Below are 22758 nucleotides of genomic sequence, written 5' to 3' on the forward strand. Positions count from 1 at the left end.
ACACAAATCTCTGTGCTATCCATGCTAAACGAGTCACCATCATGCCCAAGGACATTCAGCTAGCAAGGCGTATCCGTGGTGAAAGGGCTTAAAGCGGATGGTTGCTTGTTTTATGTTTTTGTCTATTAGTTCTCTGGTTCCTTGAAGTTTATTAGCTCAACTATTTAAACTTATGCTGTTATGTGACTTGAAGACTCGTTGAACTCGTTATGTTTAACTTTTGGGTATGTCAAAGATGTGCTATTACTTAATCTTCTACATTTAATTTCTGACTTTTAATCTGTTAGCAGCTCTCTGTGGTTTGTGCTTAGTTTTTTAGCATGACTTGTCTATTTGACATCTGGATTCATTCCATTTTTAGGGGGTTCTGGATTTTGGGTCTGTAGTCCATTCCTTTTAGTCTTGAGTGATAGTTTCAGGTTTGTTGGGATGTTAAGGCGTAATATTTAGAATAATATGCTGAGGGGAAACAGGAAGTATCTTTCTAATGGTTTGAGGTTGTTCATAACACTTGGGGTCTTTTTAGATTGTTGACCAAAATGGGCAATGGGAGTGCTACTGCTAATGCAGATAAATGAAAATGACTTAGAATATCAAGTTTTATATAGGGAATGAATTACTTGGTTAATTCTTGATGGGATTGATTTCATCTTCTAATCAAGCAAAGTGGTCATCCAAATAGTAGCACATTGGATAAAGCTTAAAGGAATGGATTATTGTTGTTTTGCTTTTGCTGGGTATTTTGAGGTCATTTTTCTTATACATACCAATCTCTTCATCAACATAAGAGTTTTAAATTAAAAGCAGAGTAATATCTGTTTTGAGTGGTTCTGTTATGCCTCTGATTAAAAAATTTGGTGAGGTATTATTATTAGATGCTTTAGAGTGCTTCTACACAAGTAATTATCAAGTTGGAAAAGCTTTTTGATTCCAACTCCACCCTTGGCCAGCTTCTCTGTTTGATCCAAGATAAGGCTTCCTTTGCCGCCATTGCCTCTGCAACATCTGCTGAGATATTCCCTGTATAACACTTTGTTACTTCTTCCACCAACTGCTGTGTCGAGTCTCTGGCTACCAAACCAAAAGCATACTCCATTCGATCGGCAAACAACGCTGCATCGACTGTTACCTTTATTGAATTCTGATGAGGTCTAACCCAAGTTTCAGCTTCATCCCCTTCCCATAATGATTGGGCCAGAGCATTTGTAGAGAGGATTCAGGCTTGTCTCCATTGAAAAAGGTACTGATCTGCAGAGGCAACAATACTATTAGCAGAAGAATGTTTCTGATTCCAGACAAGAGAGTTTTGAGCATTCCAGATTGCCCAACTGACTATGGCTATCACAACATAATGGTTGTGGTTGCAGCTCCTGAACATACGGTCCAGCCAACTAGAAAAATCATGTTACTAGATTATCAAGGATTTTCATGTCGCTGTTCATACATACTGGATACCTTTTATCCACTTGAACATGTTTACAAGCCAATTGAACCTTCTTTGGCAGACAGTCATTTAGACCAACCCAAACCGAGAAACAAAGGGGTTCTAAGTATAATTCGAAAATTAGTATGAATAACCAGACCAACCCGAATCGAGAAATAAAAGGGTTCCAAGGACAATTCATGAGTTTCGAGAAATTTAATTTTTACAGAACTTCAAGAACTTTCCTTGAAAATGGGAGACAAATAAAAATAACCTGAAATCAATATACTTATATAAAGGAGAATCGAGGGGCGTGTAGGTGGCGCCTCTCACATCGCTCCATTCTGTTTTTTTAATTTTCTGAAATTTTTAGATGAAAAATAATAAAAATTAGAACTACTTTTTTTAGTTTCAAATATATTAGAAGCAAGTTTCAGAAACTGATTTTGTTTTAGATTATTTATGGAATATAGTAGTTTGAAAGTTTTAATCTGATTTTGTTTTAATTTGATTTTGTTTCTGTATAAAGGAGAAGCGACAGAACTACTTTTTTTAGTTTCGGATATATTAGAAGCAAGTTTCTTTGAAAGTTTTAATCTGATTTCGTTTATATATAAAGGAGAAGTGAGGGGCGTGTAGGTGGCTCTTCTCACATTGCTCTGTTCTATTTTTCTAATTTTTTGGAATTTTTGGATGAAAAATATCAAAAATTAGAACTACCTTTTTTAGTTGCGGATATATCAGAAGCAAGTTTTAGAATCTGATTTTGTTTCAGATTAATTATGGAATATAGTTGCTCGAAAGTTTTGATATAATTTTGTTTCAGATTATTTAATTATGGGAAAGAGTAGCACACAAGTCTCTCTGCACCTATAAATACCCCTGTAGGTTGTAGGGTTTTGGATCATCTAAACACAACCTACTCTATCAATACCACAACCCTACCTCTCTCTGTTGATAGCTCTCTTACTCGATTTCTAACTCGGTGGTGCCGTTCTTCTGCAACGATAAGTGAAGGTTGTTTATACGGTATTAAAAAATATAAAGGTTGTTGCAAGCAAAGGTAGTTATAAACCGCTAGGTGGGAGTCGACAAATCCAAACACGGGAGAAGAATATAGTCTTGACATGATATTGATGGATGATATCAATAAATTAACTATTAATGATGTATGTTTGTTAATTATTCTTTTATAATATTTGTTTTGTTCATCGGACATGTTTGTTGTTGTTAATTTTTATATGATTTGCTTTGTATACAGTAAATAATTATTCATGCATTATCTTTTTGCTCCGTTCAAGCAACTTCTAAGTGAAGCCTGTTTATACAGTATTAAAAAATAAAAGTTGTTACACACAAGGGTAGTTATACAGTATTAAAAAATAAAGGTTGTTACACGCAAGGGTAGTTATATAGACCGTTATCTCACGGATTTAAGTTAGATGTTTTGTGCACCATCAATCAAAGAATTGAAGGAAGGTGACAATGTAAGAACATGATCACTTTTCAAAAAAATAAAACACATAAAAAATTAAGATTCGTTGTGATTTAAATTGTTAATTACGTATAGAAATTTATTTTCATTTTTTCACCATGAATTATAGTCCAAATTTTGCAATTTTATGTATCAGTATCGGTATTACATCAAGATTTTTATAATATAAAATTTATTTTATCCTATGAATATTAATTTTTAATCATTAATATACTTTTTATAGACAGCCACGAAATTATTGTATTCTACAAATATTAATATTGAATCATTAATATAATTTTTATAGGCCGCTGCAACGCGCGGCTTCTCAGCCAGTTATATTTAATGAAATTTAAAATATGCTTGAATTGAGCTCAAATAACAACTCAATTTAATCAGGCGCGAGTGACGAAAATAATCATAATTTTTCGAAAATATAATTATAACTTTTGTAAAATTTAATAACTGTTTTTCAATGATGTCCGTGGGCACATAATAAAGCACAAAAATTTATAAATTTACGTTATTTTGATTGGATTACCCTATTTAATAACGATCAACCATTACATTCACAACAACTGCATCAATCAAAATACATCAAATTCATAAATTTTAGTACTTAATAGTGCACATGAGCACACCCGGACAAAACCATTTATCGGGCGTATTCGATTGAGATTTTAATGGATTGTTTTTAGTCTATGAATTTTAATGGATTGTATGTGATTTTGTGTGAATTCTTGATAAAATGTCGTAGAGGTGATTGGAATTAAGCACAATGTTACGAAATCTCATGAATTTTGGGAGGGTTTCAAAAAATTTAAAATACACCGAAGAATGCCACAAATCCTTCATTTTATGGAATCCAAAAAAATCTATTAGCATTTGAACATCATCAAGATTTAATGGATTTTAAACAATCCCAATTAAATACTATCGGATTTTAAAGCATAATTTAAAATCATAATTGAACACCACCAGATTTTGCAGCATAATTAAACTTCCAATTGAATACCTCAAAATTCTAATGGATATCAAACAATCCCAATCGAATAAACTCGGATTTCATAAATGAAAAACATGCTTTAAAATCTCAATCCAACACACCGCCTTAACGATGCTAATTTCCAGTGTTCTAAAAATCGCCGAGTCGGTCGAGTACTCATTCCGAGTACTTGTTTTTAACTCCTCGTTCGATCTGGTTCCGAGTAATCGGGTTCAAAACCGATTTATTAAAAATCCGGCCAAAACTCGGTTTGACTCTTAGTACTCGAGGTCAAATCCGAGTTTGACTTCTCAAGTTTTTATTATTTTATTTGAAAATTATTTCAAAAGAGACTAAACGTAATTTTATATATGTTTTAATCTTTTTTTGCAAAACATTGACATTAATTAGAAAGTATATGTGTTTTATTATTAAAACTTGTGAATGATTATTATGTCAAAAATTATCAAACAAGTATCTTTTATTTGAACTTCATTATTTCAAGTGTGTTATTATAATATTAATATTATTAGATAGTTTTATCATTAATCGGTATATAACTATATATGAGAGAAAAAATCAATTAAAAAAAATCAAATTAGTTATCCAATCACTCATTCCGAGTATTCACCTAAGTTAAGTTCCGAGTACATATTTTTCTGGAGAGTTAATTACAATTTGTAACCCCTAGGATTGCTCCAAACGCACTTAAGATCCTGAACTATCAAACGTGACATAATGCACCCTGAACTTTACATTCCTGTGCAAGTTGTAACCATAGTCACTATTTCGTCCAAATATGCCGTTAACTTTAACTGTTTGAGAGGTAACAGTGTGTATATTAGTTTCTAACAGCTACTTTACCTTTTGTGACCCCTCAAAAATTATGTATTATATTTTGAAATTATTTCTGAACACACACAACGATGTAAAAAAATTTAAAATAAGTTTTAAAATATGTATCTAGATTTAGAATCTGAAAATTTATTATTATTTTTACATAAACGATGTAACTTATTTTAAAATTTTACATAAATGATGTAACTTATTTTAAAATTTTAAAATAAATACATATTTTAAAAATTATTTTAATATTTTTTACATCGTTGTGTGTTCAGAAATAATTTCAAAATATAATACATAAATTTTGAGGAGTCACATGGGGTAAAGTAGCTGTTAGAAACTACTCCCTCCGTCCCTATTTATCTGTCCACTTTGGAAGTAAAAATTTGTCCCTATATATCTGTCCATTTATACTTTCAAAACTAATTTAATGATAGTTTTTCAAATATATCTCCATAATTTCAATTTTCAAGGCTTGACTTATTTAAAACTTGGTTGAATTCATGTTTTCAAGACATAAAGTAGGGGTATTCCACCATTTTCAAGATATTAATTAGAGTTATTTAATGGAAAAGTTTACACAATCAAGTATTCCTTGGTATGTGTTTTTTTTTTCCAAAATGGACAGATAAAAAGGGACGGAGGGAGTAATATACACACTGTTACCTCTCAAACACTTAAAGTTAACGGCATATTTGGACGGAATAGTGACTATGGGTTACAACTTGCACGGGAATGTAAAGTTCAGGGTGCATTATGTCACATTTGATAGTTCAGGATCTTAAGTACGTTTGGAGCAATCCTAGAGTTTACAAACTGCGATTAACTAAACCAAGTTGGAGCGAGTTCCATTTTTACGACCTTTTAACCTTGCTAATCACCGAGGCCATTGTAAGGACCCAACTAAAAACTTAAACCCGAGTATGGTTGTGTAGTTTTCAAGTCATTTATTCAGAGTCACGCCAACTACGAGTTCTAGATCGTGACTGATTTTCTCTGCAAGAAACCTGGTCGTCATCGGAGTATAATTTCGATACCTACATGTACATAAAATCCAATTCCAAACTGAAACCAATTGAAAAATACGAATAGAGAAGAAAGGTGAGCAGGTGGTGCGCATAAAATCCAATTCCAAACTGAAACCAAACACACAGGCGTTGACGTTGATATTGATTTAGTCGATGGCACCGTCGATATTGACAGCGACGCAAAGATACGCGGCCGGAGCTCTCTTCGGGCTGGCTCTCCACCAAGCTCAGACGCACCAGACCCAACCTCCGGGAGTCCCCGAGTCTGAGAGGAGCAGTAGTGGGAGCAGTAGTGATTCCGTCTCTGATGATCCTCAGCTCTGGGTCCATGAATCCTCCGCTCTCCTCCGTCCTATCTTTAGGTCATTCCCATTAATTATTCTCTCTCCCTCTCCCTCTCTCTCTCTCTTCCCCTCTGTCTCTCTCTCTCTCTCTTCCCCTCTCTCTCTCTCTCTCTCTCTCTCTCTCTCTCTCTCTCTCTCGCTTCCCCTCTGTCTCTCTCTCGCTCTCCCTCTCCCTCTCCCTCTCCCTCCCCCCCCCCCTCCCTCTCCCTCTCCCTCTCCCCCCTCTCTCTCCCTCTCCCCCCTCTCTCTCTGTCATTTTAGATTTAATTATTTGTCTTCAGCTTTTTAGAAATTGATGACAAGGCTTGGCTGGGTCTTGAGGAAACAGCTGGTACTTGTTTTGCCAACCACCACATTGAATCTGTATGTACTCTGTTTCTTCTCAGCCAAACAAATGAATTATTGGCAATTGCTGCTAATAATCGGTTGCACTTGTTATCATAGTTCTTGATGCTACTTGCTGAAGAAAGTGGTGACACTTCTTCTGAAACGAAAGATCAGGAGCACGCATTGTCCAAAGCTGTTGACCATATGGCGTCAAGCATTGAATCATCAACAGATTTGGCATCTAAAAAATATAACATCCGTGATTATGAACAAGCCTGTCGGGATAAATTTTCTGGTGCTGTCCAACCACAGCCTCAAGTGAAAGATGACAAGCTTTTAAATAAGCAGGATGCCCAAGGCAAGCCATCTGTCATTGAAGATGCATCTCTTGGGTCTGGCAGTCTATCGTATGCAAAACCCTTTCAAGAGTTAACCATGCTTGCCTACGAGAGGAAAGTGGTGGTTCTACATGAGCTTCTTTCAGCTTGTCTGGCAGTAACACCTCAACTTGACAAAAAACTAAACCGGCGAAGAAATGGCTATGATGCTCGACATCGTGTGGCTCTGCGCCTGCTGTCAACATGGTTTAGTATCGAGTGGATTAAGATGGTTAGTTTTCATCTACTTAATGTACTAAGCTTCTTCTTGTTTTTCTTGAACTGTATTTATAACCCTTTTGAACATGCCATTTTCCAGTAGACAATACACAATACGTAGCTGTCATATTCAACCTTTTGTTGTTGAAGAAATAGTTTACTTGCGGCACATTCTGTGAACTTACAAAAATAATATAAAGTGTTGAATGTTGATGAAATAAAAAATGAAGCAAATAAAGAAAATAGGATTCCACTAAGAATTTTATTAATAATTAGAATCACCCAATAAAACTGAATACTTCTTATCTGCTTCATATTCTCTTTTCATCTTCGAAAATTTTATCTTATCAAAAACTCAGTGTAATTATTCTGCGTATGGTATTTAAGCCTTTAAATTTATATCTGCACATAAGTATTCAATTTATATCAGTGCAAAAGTTTCAAGGACACAATAATGAACAGTTGAGTACTAATTTGAGACTTGGGGCACTTGGCACATATAACATTAGGAGGGTATACACTAGTTGCAGCTTTGCAGTAATTGTCAATTAAACAATAAATTAAACTACAAAAGAATCTCCCTGAAACTTGCCCTAAGAATCTCTATAATCATTCCCAAAGAATCTAACAAGTGAAAACAGAAGTTTGCACAACTTAGGAAGACTTCGTTCTGCTTCTAGGTGATGTGTGAGAGAATGCCCATCATGTCCTATAATACATCTTTGGAATTGTATTATTATTCTAAATTTATCTCCTATATAAAATAAAATATTGTGTCTTACTTCTTTCGTGGACAACTGACATATACCAAAGCAGATCTAATATTATAATGAAACAAGAGTATTTTTTTTGGGGTTAATCATCAAAGTGGTCACTGAAGTCAGTGAAGGTCATGTATCACTTCGTTCACCGATATTAACGGGATATCATTTGAATCATTAAAGTCACAATAAATATCAACCAAGTACCTCTAAATATGAGTGAGTTCAACGAGTAAAAATATTATTTGTTAAGTTCTACACATTATATTTTAATTTTATCACAACAAAGTAAAAGGTTATGAATTCTACTCCCTCTGCCCCTCTCATTTCTTTACAGTTTTTTTATTGCTTCACACGCATTTTAAGGCGCATATTGAACATAGTTTTATAACTTATTATAAATTTTTTCTTTTTTTGTATAAAACTTTAAACAAAAAACTTTTATCCAGAAGGAAAAAAAATTATGCCGAGCTCCGTCCCCCAGTATAAACAATCGAGGGGGACCAAGGGAGTAGTATTTATGATAATGTATTTAGATTTTATTAAGTTGATTTACTATTTATTTTTTATTATATAGTTATTTTCTTTGGTTTAATTAGAAGTAAATAGTAAATAAACTTGATAGAATCTAAATATATTATCATAAATAACAAAATTCATAAACTTTTACTTGGTTGTGGTAACATTCAAGAATATTATATTTAGAAGTACTTGTTTGATATGTATTGCGACTTTAATGATACAAATGATATCCAGTTAAGACCGATGAACAAAGTGATATATGACCTTCACTTCAGTGACTATTTTAATATTTAGCCTTTTTTTAATTGAATTTGCGTTATTTGTAATTACCCTCTATGCTACATTGATAGATTGAATTAAGCAAGTTATGAAACAAATTCTAATAACTATTCCTTTCATGTTTTGTCTTTGCAGGAAGCCATTGAGACCATAGTTGCTTGCTCGGCAATGGCCATATTAAAAGAAGCAGAGGCAAAGCAGGAGGAAGCGCATACTCCAAAAAGTAAATGGGCTAAATGGAAGCGTGGAGGTATCATTGGTGCAGCTGCTGTAACTGGAGGAACCTTAATGGCGATTACTGGTGGTATAATGCTATCTCTATTTCCGAGGATTTTCGTGAAATATTTTATCTCTTGCAACGAAGCTTTAATAAGGAATTGAAAGATTCTCATAATCAGCCTACACATTATGTACAGGTTTAGCTGCTCCAGCAATTGCTGCAGGATTTGGTGCTCTAGCACCTACTCTAGGTGCCGTTATCCCTGTGATTGGAGCAAGTGGCTTTGCTGCTGCTGCAACTGCTGCAGGTAGTGTTGCAGGTTCTGTTGCAGTTGCTGCATCATTTGGAGGTCAGAATTATACCCTGTTGAATATAGTTCATATCTCACTATAAGTCAGCACTCTCTTTCTTAATAATATGCTCCTTAATTGTTCTACTAATTGCTGATTTTAGACCATAGTAGGGGGGATTTAAAGCTGTAGCCTAATGTTGTTGCTCTGGGGTTCTACTTGGTATGAACTCCAAAACAAGGTTGAAACAATTATCCTTATGTTTTAAGGAAAAGAATATTGAAACCTGACAATTTACACAAGGAAAAAAACTAAGATTGATATATATATAGAGAGAGAGTTTTACTCTAGTACAAACTACTAAATACAAACTAAAATTCAAACCAATGCTCTGAAGAGGATGAGGAGGTTTGTGGCTCCTAAGGATGGACCCCGAGCTGGCCGTTGGCAAGGCCTAGGTGGGGTCTACTGGGCAGGGGCGGGGTCAAATATTGGCTCTTGAGCTTGTTTGGAGCCCCTTTGAGGCCTGTTCAAAGTCTTAGTAAGGCTTTAGTGGGCTTGAGGTGGATTGAGTGGGGTCGGGGGTGGATCCCGGGTGGGTGATATCATCTAGGGGTGTCATATAGGACTAGTTCCCTAGGTTTGTATTTAAGGTTTATATTAAGTGGTTGTGGTTTGTATTTGATCACTAGCCTATATATATGTGTATATATATGTATATGTGTATATATATATGTAAATATAAATGTATATATAATATATATATATATATATATATGTATATATATGCATATATTTATATGTATATGTATGTGTATGACTAGTATTCTCCATTGGATCAAATTTTGTACATAAGTATGATTAATTTAATATTAGTTATGAGATTTTAAAGTAGATTCAAATGGTTCTCTACGGACTCTATATAAGATGATTCTCTATGAAATAATGGCATATATATATATATATATATATATATATATATATATATATATATATATATATAAGCAATCTGAGCAGCTGAATCACTACTCTCACTCCTCTCACTTCGAGGTGGCTCACAGTTTTCACAGTAGCTACTTCTTTTTCTCTCCTTCCTCTACTTCTAATCATTTTTTACCGTTGGCTAACCTTCTCCAATCCCATGACCAACTGAATTCTACTGTTTATTTTCTTATTACTCCTGTTCTGTGTTTCCCTTGTTACCCCCTGTTCTTACGTCTCATATATGTCATCACTATAGGAGGTCTTTTGGTTGCCTTTAGAGGCATACCCTTTGATATATAAGGTGATGTGTGCTGCACCCTGGGGTGATTGATAGACACTAATAATATCTAGTCGGTGCAATGTGTACTGTATAAAGTTTTGCACTCATTTTAAATTGGTCATAAAAGTAGGTTTCGTGATATTTGGTAGCTAGTTGTTGACTTATATTTGTTGCAGCAATTCACGGAATTAGTTAATATGTGGAGGTTAACATACAGGAAAGGAAAACATTATATTTATGTGTTATATGTCATATGTACTGCTAATTCAATATGTTTCAACCCTTAATTTCATCAACTTAGCTGCTGGAGCTGGACTAACTGGGACAAAGATGGCTAGGAGAACCGGAAGCATTGATGAGTTTGAGTTTAAAGCTATAGGAGAAAACCATAACCAAGGCGTGAGTATAATTCTTTATTTAGTATTCAGACTCCCAATTTGTTCAGAATTGTTTTGAGTCTATGGCATGCATATTATTTATTCTTTTGGGTGGGGTGTGAGCAAGAGTAATGACGTGTTGCGGGGGATGATGTTTCAAGTTTAACTTTCTTGTATTCTTATGTTTCTGATGTCTACTATTGTTGCCGACAATTTTTTTTTTGGATATATACGAGGATCTATTATCATAAATTCTTCTTCTTTCAGAGACTGGCTGTCGAAATGATGATCTCGGGATTTGTTTTTGAGGAAGAAGATTTTGTAAGACCTTGGGAAGGACATACTGATCACTCAGAAAGGTATACTCCCTCTCATTTCTTTACATTTTCTTGCATTGCTTGACACGTATTTTAAGGTGTGTACATAATATAGTTTCATAACTTATTTTTAAAATTTTCCTTTTTTGTAAAAATATTTAAACATTAAATTTTCATTCAGAATTAAAAAAATTTAAAATAATTTGTGAAACTACATTTTATAGGAGTCTTAAAACGGGTGCCAAGCCCCCGTCCCTCAAGGCAAACAACCTAGGGGGACATAGGGAGTACTACATTTGCCACCTTTCCAGAAATTAAAATTTACCATCGCGCATGTTGTTCCCTGATCTGTCAAGTGAAATTTTCAGTTGGGATGAAATAAATCTGTACACAATTCTATTTTCCCACACTCATATTTTCATCTTCTATTATTGGAAAATTCTTAAACAATGAATAGATAAATAATGCTGCTCAGCGGAAGAATGTAGTTTTTTAATCAGTTTGTATAGCATGATTAGTACCAACTGGGATGTCCTAAGTCCTGGCCTCTTGCCATGGATTTAGGCGTCACAAATCACAATCCACTTGTTTGCTCCATCAGCAGACAAATTACTATACATATTAATATAATATAATATAATGCTCGACAGACATATAAGAAAATGCTTTAGTTCTAAAAAAATTACCATACAAATAGGCTCCTGTATTTATAGGTATCAATGCTAATTAGAGGTACAAATCAGTTTTGAAATCCCTTCATATCAGCCTAAAAATCTGCTAATATCAGTCTATCAAATCACCTATTATCAGCCTTTGATTAGGCTTATAAAGTTGGCTATTACATATCAGATATCATAGTTTTACTGCTATTAAATTTACAACTATTGTACAGTAATACACTAATACCTAAGATATTGACAACCCCTTCAATTGATGTTGGTAAATCGAACAGCATCAATTGCCACTAAGAAACTTCTGTCATTGGTGCGTCAAAGTTTTTGTAGAAACATTTGTTGTTTGATGATCAGTATTAACACGAAGAAGTTTATTAACACCACGAGTATCTATAGTAAAATGGCAATCAACTTCAATATGTTTTTTGCATTCATGATATAGTGGATTTGCAGCGGTTTGAATGATACTTTTGTTATCAGCGAACTAATACTTTTCAAGAATGAGCGAACTAATGCTCAGCAAGAATACCATCAGAGTTTGAACAATAAAATTACTATATTCCAAGTAATTAGCTCAGAGTACCACTTTTATAAGCAAAGATTACCATATACCCGTGATAAATTAGTTCGTTTAGAGTCTTTAGTTTAAATTGTATTACGACTTTTTGGTACAGATAAATGTTGGTTCTGTTGATATTTTCTCACTGCAACACTTGGATGAATAATTATTTTATTTTATTTTTTTAAGAAAACAGATTGCAAACATATTGATGAGAAATGTGTGTTTTTGCGCATCTTTCAATTTGTGGGATAAACGAACAGACTGTTGTCTCTTAAATGAGACATGTCCAAAACTGACCACATTTTCTGGTGATGATATACTACCATCATTCCTGTTCAACAATTCTGTTAATGAGATTGGATAGTGTTAATGGTAAAAGAAACATCTCATAAAAACATAGGAGAACTAGGAGGATTGATAGTGATGACATGTATTTTACGTAGTACAGTGGTTCTGGAGCGTTGACCTAGAGGCCTACTTCTAGTAATTTTTCTTTGAGTAGTTTGGTAAGTAAGAGTGTTAATTAATTTGAGCTCTAGGCTTTTGTTGAACATGCATGACATTTGTACAACACCAATAATTGCACCAGCCTCTGATGAATTTAGAGTCTGATTGTCTGGGAAAGATACTGGGCAGATTATCATCTCCATACATTCTATTCAGAATTTTATCCAAATTTATATCTCTAACATATGAAGGGACCCTTTTTATACTGCATATACATCCAAGGGATAAAGGTGTAAGTAGGATAACGGGACTGATTGTAATTTACAGAATTCTTATCTGAACATCTTTTTAGGTATGCACTACAATGGGAGTCTAAGCATCTGATTGCTGTTAGCACTGCAATTCAGGATTGGCTGAAATCAAGTAAGTCATACCGTTCTTAACTGATTAGTGGAATAATAGATATGTTGTATCATGTATGATGTTGACAGTTCCACTGCCTGCTACAGAACTTGCAATGACACTGATGCAGCAAGGTGCAATGATGACTGTGTTAAGTGGTCTCTTAACAGCATTGGTGTGGCCAGCAGCATTACTTACTCTTACTGATTTCATTGACAGCAAATGGTCTATTGCCGTAGACAGGTTTTTTTGTTAATGACCTAAAATTAGATAACAGAGAAAGAAACTAGTGTAAATATGTGTATCCTTGTGTGAATGCATGCAACAACCTTTAAAAGTTTCTTGTTTTGTTTTCTTTGCTCTGTGAGTTGGAGAATAAATTTATTCATTGCAAAATTAAAGCTAAGGTAACATCAGTGTGTGACAACATTTGCAGTATGTAAACCTAATTGTGTCCAACCAGAATAGGAAGTTCATTTATGTCTGTTTTTTTAATTTACTTCTACCACCACATCAAATACAGTTTTGTAAGTGTAGCCAAACATATATTAGATGCCTTAGATGACCTTTTCTTACTAATATTGCAACCTTTCATTTTCAAGGGGCATGAAAAGTTTATTTGACGTGTTCTGCAATGAAACAATATTGTTTCTATATGTTCTGTTCACCTTGATTCCTTTTAAATGTTATTTATTTTATTTTATTTTTTGACTTGGCAGATCTGACAAGGCTGGGATACTGCTTGCTGAAGAAGTTTTACTGAAGGGATTGCAAGGACACAGGTTAATATTCAATTTCAGTGTTATGGATATTATTGTTGATTTCCTAAGAGAAATAGAAGCAGAGAAGAAATTATTGTTATTGATTTCGTCAAGTTGTTTGATTGGCTGTTCATAATACTGCTTTGAATGCACGCACTTTGTTAGGCCCGTTACATTAATAGGGTTTTCACTTGGAGCGAGAGTCATATTCAAGTGTCTCCAGATTCTCTCTAAATCTGAAAATAATGGTAACTTCCCAGATTAACAAAAGATTGTGCTATTTAATTCTGTTGAACTTTCTAATGGCAATTAAACTGTACTTGCAGCCGGGCTTGTAGAGAGAGTTGTTCTCCTTGGGTCACCTATTGCCATCAAAGATGAAAACTGGGAGGCTGTAAGGAAGGTATTGCACTGCTACTGTCTTTTTTTAATGTTTTCAAACCATTTTAAGATGTGTTCTTTGCATCCTTTAGTCTTTCCACATTGCATTCAGAAGCTAGTTATGGCTGTTTTGCAGACGGTGTCTGGTAGATTTGTGAACGCCTATTCGACAAATGATTGGACGCTTGGAGTTGCCTTCCGAGCGAGGTATACACTTCCACATTGAATTTTTACTTCCTGTATTGTCTTAAAACCTTGTGACCTTACTTTTTTGAGTTATATTATTATAAACATATACCTCAATAACTTTAATACTCTATGTTTTATAACACAAACATCTGATGAGGAACGTTATAGATTGAATTCAGGAACTGGCGTATACACATTTCGAATATGTACCACCTGATATCATTCTCTCACAGATGGGATATTAAAAATATTATTCTGATAATGATGTGGAATAAATATAAGAAATATCCGCCCCTTGGCTAGTTATTTATTTATATTTAGGCGTTCTTGAGACCTCATCCTCTGCTGACTTGTTCAATGTTGCTTGCTTACTCATAAATGTGTTGAATTCCACATATATAATTGTTGGGATGGCCTTTTTGACAAAAAGCTGTAGCACGATATTATGTTGGCAAGTGTTCTGCTCATTACTGAACCATTAACATAGATGCCCTATCTCTGATCTAGTGTTACTTAATCTAATTCTCTTTTTCTTTTTTGTAAACTAATAATCTTGTAAGATGTCAAGTACGTTCACTTTCTCTCGGTGGTTTTGATGCTTGAAAATTTTCATAGTATATTTTTCTATACTGACAAATTATGTTGGGAACATTTTCGACCAATTCAATTTTAGTTTTATATTTGAGATGATCAATTAATTCAATATGTTTGAATTCTGCATTGTCTGATCGCTGCTTATAGTTTATATGGTGAGGCTGGGACTAATAACACTAAAATACCCCTTTTCATATGCACCAGCATGACAACTTGCCACTTTAAGTTTATAATTATAATTTACCTTCTTGTGTATAAAAGAAATTTTTCCATGTCTGTCGTGCAAGACGCGGTACGATGCATCTTGTTTACTAATACTATCATATTTCCACAGTCTCCTTTCTCGAGGACTAGCTGGAATTCAACCAGTCGATATCCCAGGAATTGAGAATGTAAGCATTCAGACATCATAAATTGTTGCTACGAAATTATGTTCTTCATACATGGATGTGACAGATAAGTTTCTCTGCAGGTAGATGTAACAGAAATGACTGAGGGTCACTCCTCTTATCTCTGGGCTACCCAACAGATTCTAGAACAGCTTGAGCTTAATTCCTACTATCCTGCTTTTAATGCCGCTCACATGAATCAGAATAAGGATTTATCTTCGGCATAAGTTGGAGTTGCTTTCATGACACACACAGACACAGTTAATGACGGTTGACGTGCATCCATCATAGTTAAAGGAGGAAGTTTAAAGCAAGAGCTAGCTGTTGCAATTACCTAAGCTGGATTTTTCACAAAGTAGGATTGTGGTGTACAGTTTTTTCTTTTGTTTACATTAGGTGCATTTATTTGAATGAAATGAAATAAAATGAAATGTGTACTATAAATTTGAGTTGATTAGAGAAAATGTTTACAATTTTAATTTCGTGAATCACATCATTTGAAATTACTTGAACTTAAAATCAAACTCATTTATTTTAAAAGGAATGCTCATTCCATCTTTTCATCATGGTTCCCTATGATTTTCATCATAAAAAAATTTAAGATTACACATATTTAGACGGTATAATAGAGTTGCAGTTCACATGTTATTCCAAATGCTTACCCTGAAAAAACTCACCATTGTCTTATAGTTTCTTATTTTATCATAAAACTTTTTTATAATTTTTCAGATCATTTGAGCCCACAAATTGACCTGGACGTCCAATGAGGTGCTAAGAGCAACCTCAATGCAAGCTCTCCTTACTCATATTTGGTCTAGGTGGACAAGATTTAGGGGTTAGGATAAAAAATAGTCCTCCAACGTAACTCCTTATCCCAAAATTTTAGGGGAGAGAAAACCCATCCCCTTATTTGAGGGAGCAAAAAGCCAACCTCTATAATGCCACATCATCAATATCACCTATAATATAACATATACTAGCCTTTAACCCGTGCAAAGCACGGGCACGTATATAATTCTTAATTATAATTTAAATCGTAACGCCATTTTATTAGTATTTTAGTATTAATAAATTGAATTCTAATTAAATTATATTAACCAACTGATTATATCTTATAACGGAAATTTAGCTTTCACAATTTATTATCTATCTATAAATATTTTTCTGATATTGATATGTGACAGTTTTTTATTCAATTAATTTTAAATCAAAATTTTCATATATCATATATCTTCATATGTTATGTAATGGTTCATATTTGTAATGAAATATAACATGTTAGAGTTAAATTTCGAGTAGAATACGTTATAATTAAAAAGTAGCGTTTTCAATTATTTATATGTATTTTAGACAAAAGATATTCAAAATTGTATATTTATAATTAGTTATACATTTATTTATAAGTATTTTTTAATATTAATATATGTTATTAACAATAGTTTCACCTTTTTTCAACTAATTATAAATTATATTTAAAAGATATTAATATACATCAGGAGTGTTTTTAGTATATGAAACTGTTTAATAGATATCTACATGTTGCAGACTTTTAGTTTTAGAGGAGTGTACCAAACCAAAATTTTGTACGACTACAAATTATACCCATGTTGGCTTTTTATAGTATAGTATAGATATACTCCAACTCTACCTCTTCTCACATATATTACCTTAAATATTGAATAAATACTAGTTTTTAAATTATAGGTAACAGGTATAGGTAATACCATTGGAGTAAAACAACTTTTTACTTACCTATATTTTAGGTCACCATTATTTTATTATATTTTAGGTAAGCAATATAGGGATTATCCTTGGAGATGCTCTAAATCGAGCTCAACGAGCCCAAGCGCCCGAGCGCTATGAATAGTATGAATAGAACATCCCGAGCCGAGTATTATTTGATATTATATATATAAGCCAAAATTCTAGGGAGGTCCATCTTATATGGAGTTTAACAGTACACCCTATATTTAATCTCGATCGTTGGTCAGGAGTTAATCTAACGGTTGTTAAATGTTTTAAAAAATAAAACAATTTCTCCTGTCATTCTTACGAGCAACAATTATCTTGAAACATCACTCTCTCGTCTCTCTCTACCACACCCTCTCTCTCCCCCTTCTCTCACGCGCGACAAGCAATTAAGTCTTCTTCGAATCAAGCTGAGATTAGCAAATCAGTTTTTGATGTTCAATGTTAATCAGATTTTTATTCCTAATCATGTTTTTTTTCCAGTTATTTTAATTGTAAGATATAATTAATTTTGTAATATGATTATACATCCATGAACTTGTTTCTTTACAGATCTTGATTGTAATTGTGATTCTATTGTGGAATATAAACACTGAATTTGTTAATTAATACTTCGATTTAGTAGATTCTGACCAACAGGTTTTGGTTCCATTGTAGAATTAGAATATTGGTTCCATTATAGAATTAGAATATGTATAAACTTTCCTAAAGTTAGTCTCTTTTTTCATTACTATTTTAATTGTAAGATATAATTAATTTGTAATATGATTATACATCTATGAACTTTTTTCTTTACAGATTAATTGTCATTCTATTATTGAATATAAACAGTTAAACACTCAATTCGTTAATTTATCAATTGATTTAGTAGATTCTGACCAACAGATTTTGGTTCTATTGTAGAATAAATAATATGTATAAGCTTTTCTAAAGTTAGTCTCTTTTTTCATTAATTTCAGTTCTAATGACTATTTCATATTAAATGTGTGCTTCATATTTGTTATTTTTTTATATTAGTAGTGTGTTCTTAACTTGAAATTTTTGAGTGTTCTTAACTTTGAAAGTTTAGATAGGCATTGTGGTTCTACTGTAGAATACAAAATTAGCATTTAATTTATTTTATTGATTCTAATACAAAGATTTTAAAAACAATATTCACAAAGTTGTTACTGTAAATTTATTTAAAAAAACTAATTCTACTATAGAATCGGATGATGGACTTATGAAATCTTATGCACTAGGAATTATGATTCTACTATAGAATGTAAATAATATTATTTTATTATATTAATTCTAGTGTAATATTTTTATTCTAGTTTAGCATATTAATTTTCAGAAAAGTTAAATTTGATGGAATTGAGTAACAACTCTAAAGTTAGTCTAGTCTCTTAAAAGTATAATGATATATGATTTTCTCATTCAAAATCATGGATCATGTGTGTATCTGAGTAATATGCTCTATAGTATCTTATAATCTATACAATTTATACAATTTCTTGTTAATCGTGTGGGTGGATGATATGTTCCCTCGAGCACATGCGAATTTCTGAAATCCTAATTTTTAATCCAGTCCTTGTATATGTTCACTTTCTTTTAAGTTTTTGGTGTAGTTTGATGTTAAACTACGTGCTGCTCAGTCAATATGTATGAATGTAAACAATGAGGGCGTGAGCGCTCTGATAGTATTAGTCATCTCTATTTATAGCTAGATGGTGTAAGTTTATGATTAAAACTTGAAAATTTTACATGCAAAGCTACTCAAGTATTCCTATTTCTTAGCTTCATGACCTCTAGTATTTTTAGCAGCAAGTTAATCATAATATTCAAGGTGCTCTTACTTTCTTGAGCTTTTGGTCTAAGCACAACTCAATGAAACAACTCCAAGTTGCTACATAACCTCTTAAAAAAATTGCTTCTGGGTAATCGCTTAATGCTAATTGTCATGGATTATCGACTACTCTAAATCTCGTATGAGTCATCAAGTTTTTTGCAATATGATAATATCTTTGATTTTTTTTTGCTATCAGGTGCTTATGAAGAGCAAGGTGTAGTTTTCAACTCTTTGATAAAAATAGATGGAATCCTTGACTTAAAAGGGGCAAGGATAAATTGACGTCTCAATTGGCTAGCTAGAAGATCATAAACAACGAAGTTATCCTTGAATCAACCAGAATTTATCAATTCAACTATTGACATTCAATGTTTAATCTCAATGATTGTCTTCTACTACGAAATACAAACACTTAATTTTTTAATTTATTACTTTATTTAGTTAATTATTGTAAATTGGTTTTGGTTCCATTCTAAATACATACAAAGGTGCATCATAGAGGCGCTTCTATTATTTCATATAGATTAAAAAGGATTCATCGGGTGCATATTAAGGAAAATTAAAGCATTATCAAAGTACCTAATATTAATTAACACAATGCAAACACTAGCTCACAATACTTTACAAAATATACATGAATGTAGGGCTTGCTATAATTTACTTAAGTTTCGTAACAACGAAGATAATCTGATGATCCCTTGGATATTGTAAATTCAATATAATAATTATATTAAGTCATTCACCAATTTGATACTAGTTGTGGGCGGAAGCAAATTAGCCACAGAATGATGGTCCTTGCATTCAACTTGATTTGCATAGTACAAAAGACGTAACGAGTCAACATAACATGAGGAGATATTTTAACTTTTATAATTCCTGAGCAATCCTATCTACAAGAATATTCTCTCACTCTTGTTCTTTAGCCATTCCTACATATACAATATACATAGTCTCTTCTTTGCAGCTGCCCAGTAACTAATTAACTACAATTCTATTGCATCTATCTTCGTCAAAATCTTCAAATATAGTGACAAACTTCATGGTCACTCTAAAAATCATTGGACGCCTTGGTGGCTTTTTGGCAGACGCTAAAATTGGTTATTATTTGACTGTGGGGACGTATATATCTATCACTACTCTTCTAAGGTTTTCAAAGGCAGTACATACTATTCCGTAGTATCTTTCATTGATCCCGATCTTTAGAATCTATATTTGTTCCATCTTGGGTGTGTACCTGTCATGATCAAGAGAATTAAAAAGTTACACATGCAAGACTCCTCAATTGTATATGTAGAACTTGTAAAGAGGTTGGTCTAAACCATAACATACTATATTGAAAAGGAATTTTATAGAATTGAATTACTTAAAGTGATCCCTTAGCCAGCTACAGGGCTTACAATCTCATAAATTCACAAATTAACAGGGAGGCAAAATGACTTGTACTTTACTAACTATTATCATCAACAGTCATAAGAATTTTTTGAGTAAAACTAACATAGAACAAATATATTCAAAACAACACCATGTCAAATTTCCACAATCTAGGGGATACGCATTCATTAAATGCAAATTTACTAATTTAAAGAAGAAGAAAGCACAACCAAAAAATTATTTCACTATAGAAACTTAGTTCTGGAGTGCATTTCAAACATAGTATTAAAACCCAAAATCATCTCAGATAAATAATTTTTGCTTCTTAATCATAATTTTTTTTATTATAATACTGAAAATAAAAATATTCTAATACAGAACATAACAAATAATGCTAATACTACGGAACACATTACACAAAAGAAATCATAAATAAGAGGAATAGGGCATTCACCGTAGAATACAAAATATTTGAATGAAATCATAAATCATTCCACTATGTAAACTTAATTTTATACTGCATTTTAAATTCAGTACTAGAACACAATAATTGTTATAATATAGAACATATGCATAAAACATTCACTATACACTACTAATTTGCTTTATAATATAAACAAAAATTCTGTTATAGAATATATGCAAAATACATGCAACATGCATGCTTGGATTACCAGGTATCGCTCAAAAATAGTTTTCTATTGTATAATAGATGTTCACCAGTGCATCCACTGATACAAAATACTTAAACAAATTTATAAATGATTCCACTATATAAACTTAATTCTATACAACAAAATACATGAAATCTTATATACTCTACAACAGAATCACAAACTACCCATAAATTATTTAAAAATGTTAAAATATACGAATACTTGAGTCTACTATAGAACCATTACATTACACAAAACTTCTAAAAAATATATATATGCAAAATATATTAGCAAATTGCTGATATATAACTCCAAATACATCTCAACCATATAAGTCACATATATTCTACAGAAGAGTACATGTAAATAATATAATAAATTTTTAATATATTCTACAACTGAATAAATCATGATTCCACAATAGTATCAAATTCACAGTAGAATTAAAAATTATACACGATACGCACAAAATTAGATCTATTCTATTATGGAATACAAAAACACACATACAAAACATACATGAAAAGATTTCTTTTCTTACCTATTCATCCGAGCAGCTTGTAATTATGACTCGTCTTTTCAATTGACCTGAAATAATGAAAGAAAGGTATGAATCTCATAAACATCTTTAATAACACACGAATCTAAATGCTCCTTTTTAGAACCCTAACTTTATAGAACGAAAATTATATAGATTACCTTCGAATATCTTTGGTTTTGACCTTCAAAGCTTCGATTTGCTTTTGCAGCAAACTTGATTTGTTCTTGTGAAGTTGTTTCTTCGATCTTTAATCTCGAGAGCTTCGTGTGTATGTGTGTGTATCGCTGTATATATTGTCTGGAGAGTTGTAATTGTGTTTTGTCTGGAGAGTTGTAATTGTGTTTTGAATTATACAATAATATCTTTTAATCTTGCCGTGTATTTTTTTAATGAAATCAATGGTTTAGATTGGGGTATGCTATGTAACTCCATATAAGGAGCCCTCCCTAGAGTGCCACTATATATTTATTTATAAAACCTATTATTTAAATTAAATTATATATTATAAATTATGTTATTACTATATATTATTAATTATCTATTGTTATATTTAATTAATTATATTATGTATTTCGTGTCGTGTGTTTGTGGGTAAATCCAAAATTGACACAACTAAGATCGTGTACTTTCGTGCCGTGTACAAAAAGTCTAAACACAAATGTGAAATATTTGTATCGTTTCCCGGTAGTTCACGTATTTATAAAATTAAAGAAATTAATGGGTCCCTGACGCTTGGCAGAAACATGTAAAAAAATTTAGCCAAAAATTTTTGTAAAGAAATGGTACGTGATCAACCTAATAAATTTATTGGTTTCCGTAGGTTCTAGTGAATGTGTCAATTGGAATGAAGAAACTAAAAAGAGAAGTTGTGGACCGCTTAACCAACAGCCTATTTCCTGGCCGTTGGATGCATATCCAGCGGCCAGGATCTTATTAAAAGTTTAATGTGTCCAGCGCTTTTTTAGCGCTGGACAGGGATTCCCATGTCCAGCGCTTTTTTAGCGCTGGACGTGGGAATCCCTGTCCAGCGCTAAAAAAGCGCTGGACACATTAAAGTTTTAATATGATCCTGGCCGCTGGATATGCATCCAACGGCCAGGAAATGGATTGTTGGTTAACCAATCCCTGGCAGCCGTATACCAGGGACCTGGTCCCAAAAGA

General features: G+C 32.7%; 1 protein-coding gene across 3 annotated transcripts; it reads left to right on the top strand.

Annotated features, from left to right (window-relative positions):
• Positions 1–5581: 5581 nt before the first annotated feature.
• LOC135152096 (uncharacterized) lies at positions 5582–15928 on the top strand. Of its 3 annotated transcripts, none has more exons than XM_064091846.1 (15): positions 5582–6115; positions 6379–6460; positions 6542–7033; positions 8718–8886; positions 8999–9151; positions 10658–10755; positions 11001–11092; positions 13086–13156; positions 13243–13378; positions 13855–13917; positions 14062–14144; positions 14223–14299; positions 14414–14484; positions 15395–15452; positions 15533–15928. In XM_064091846.1, the coding sequence occupies exons 1-15, from the start codon at positions 5907–5909 to the stop codon at positions 15674–15676; spliced, it is 1998 nt and encodes a 665-aa protein (XP_063947916.1). In that variant the 5' UTR covers positions 5582–5906; the 3' UTR covers positions 15677–15928. The 3 variants fall into 3 exon arrangements, with proteins under 3 accessions (XP_063947916.1, XP_063947918.1, XP_063947917.1); XM_064091847.1 differs by having other exon boundaries at positions 5982–6115; positions 6387–6460; XM_064091848.1 differs by lacking the exon at positions 6379–6460 and having other exon boundaries at positions 5619–6115; positions 6484–7033.
• The last annotated feature ends 6830 nt before the right edge of the window (positions 15929–22758 follow it).

This window comes from Daucus carota, chromosome 4 (assembly GCF_001625215.2).
Source record: "Daucus carota subsp. sativus chromosome 4, DH1 v3.0, whole genome shotgun sequence".
Lineage (NCBI taxonomy): Eukaryota > Viridiplantae > Streptophyta > Magnoliopsida > Apiales > Apiaceae > Daucus > Daucus carota.

Coding starts and splice junctions, on each gene's coding strand:
- LOC135152096 (XM_064091846.1), top strand. CDS start 5,907: ATGGCACCGTCGATATTGACAGCGACGCAAAGATACGCGGCCGGAGCT. Junction 10,756..11,000: donor GAGAAAACCATAACCAAGGC/GTGAGTATAATT, acceptor TTCTTCTTTCAG/AGACTGGCTGTCGAAATGAT. Junction 15,453..15,532: donor ATATCCCAGGAATTGAGAAT/GTAAGCATTCAG, acceptor GTTTCTCTGCAG/GTAGATGTAACAGAAATGAC.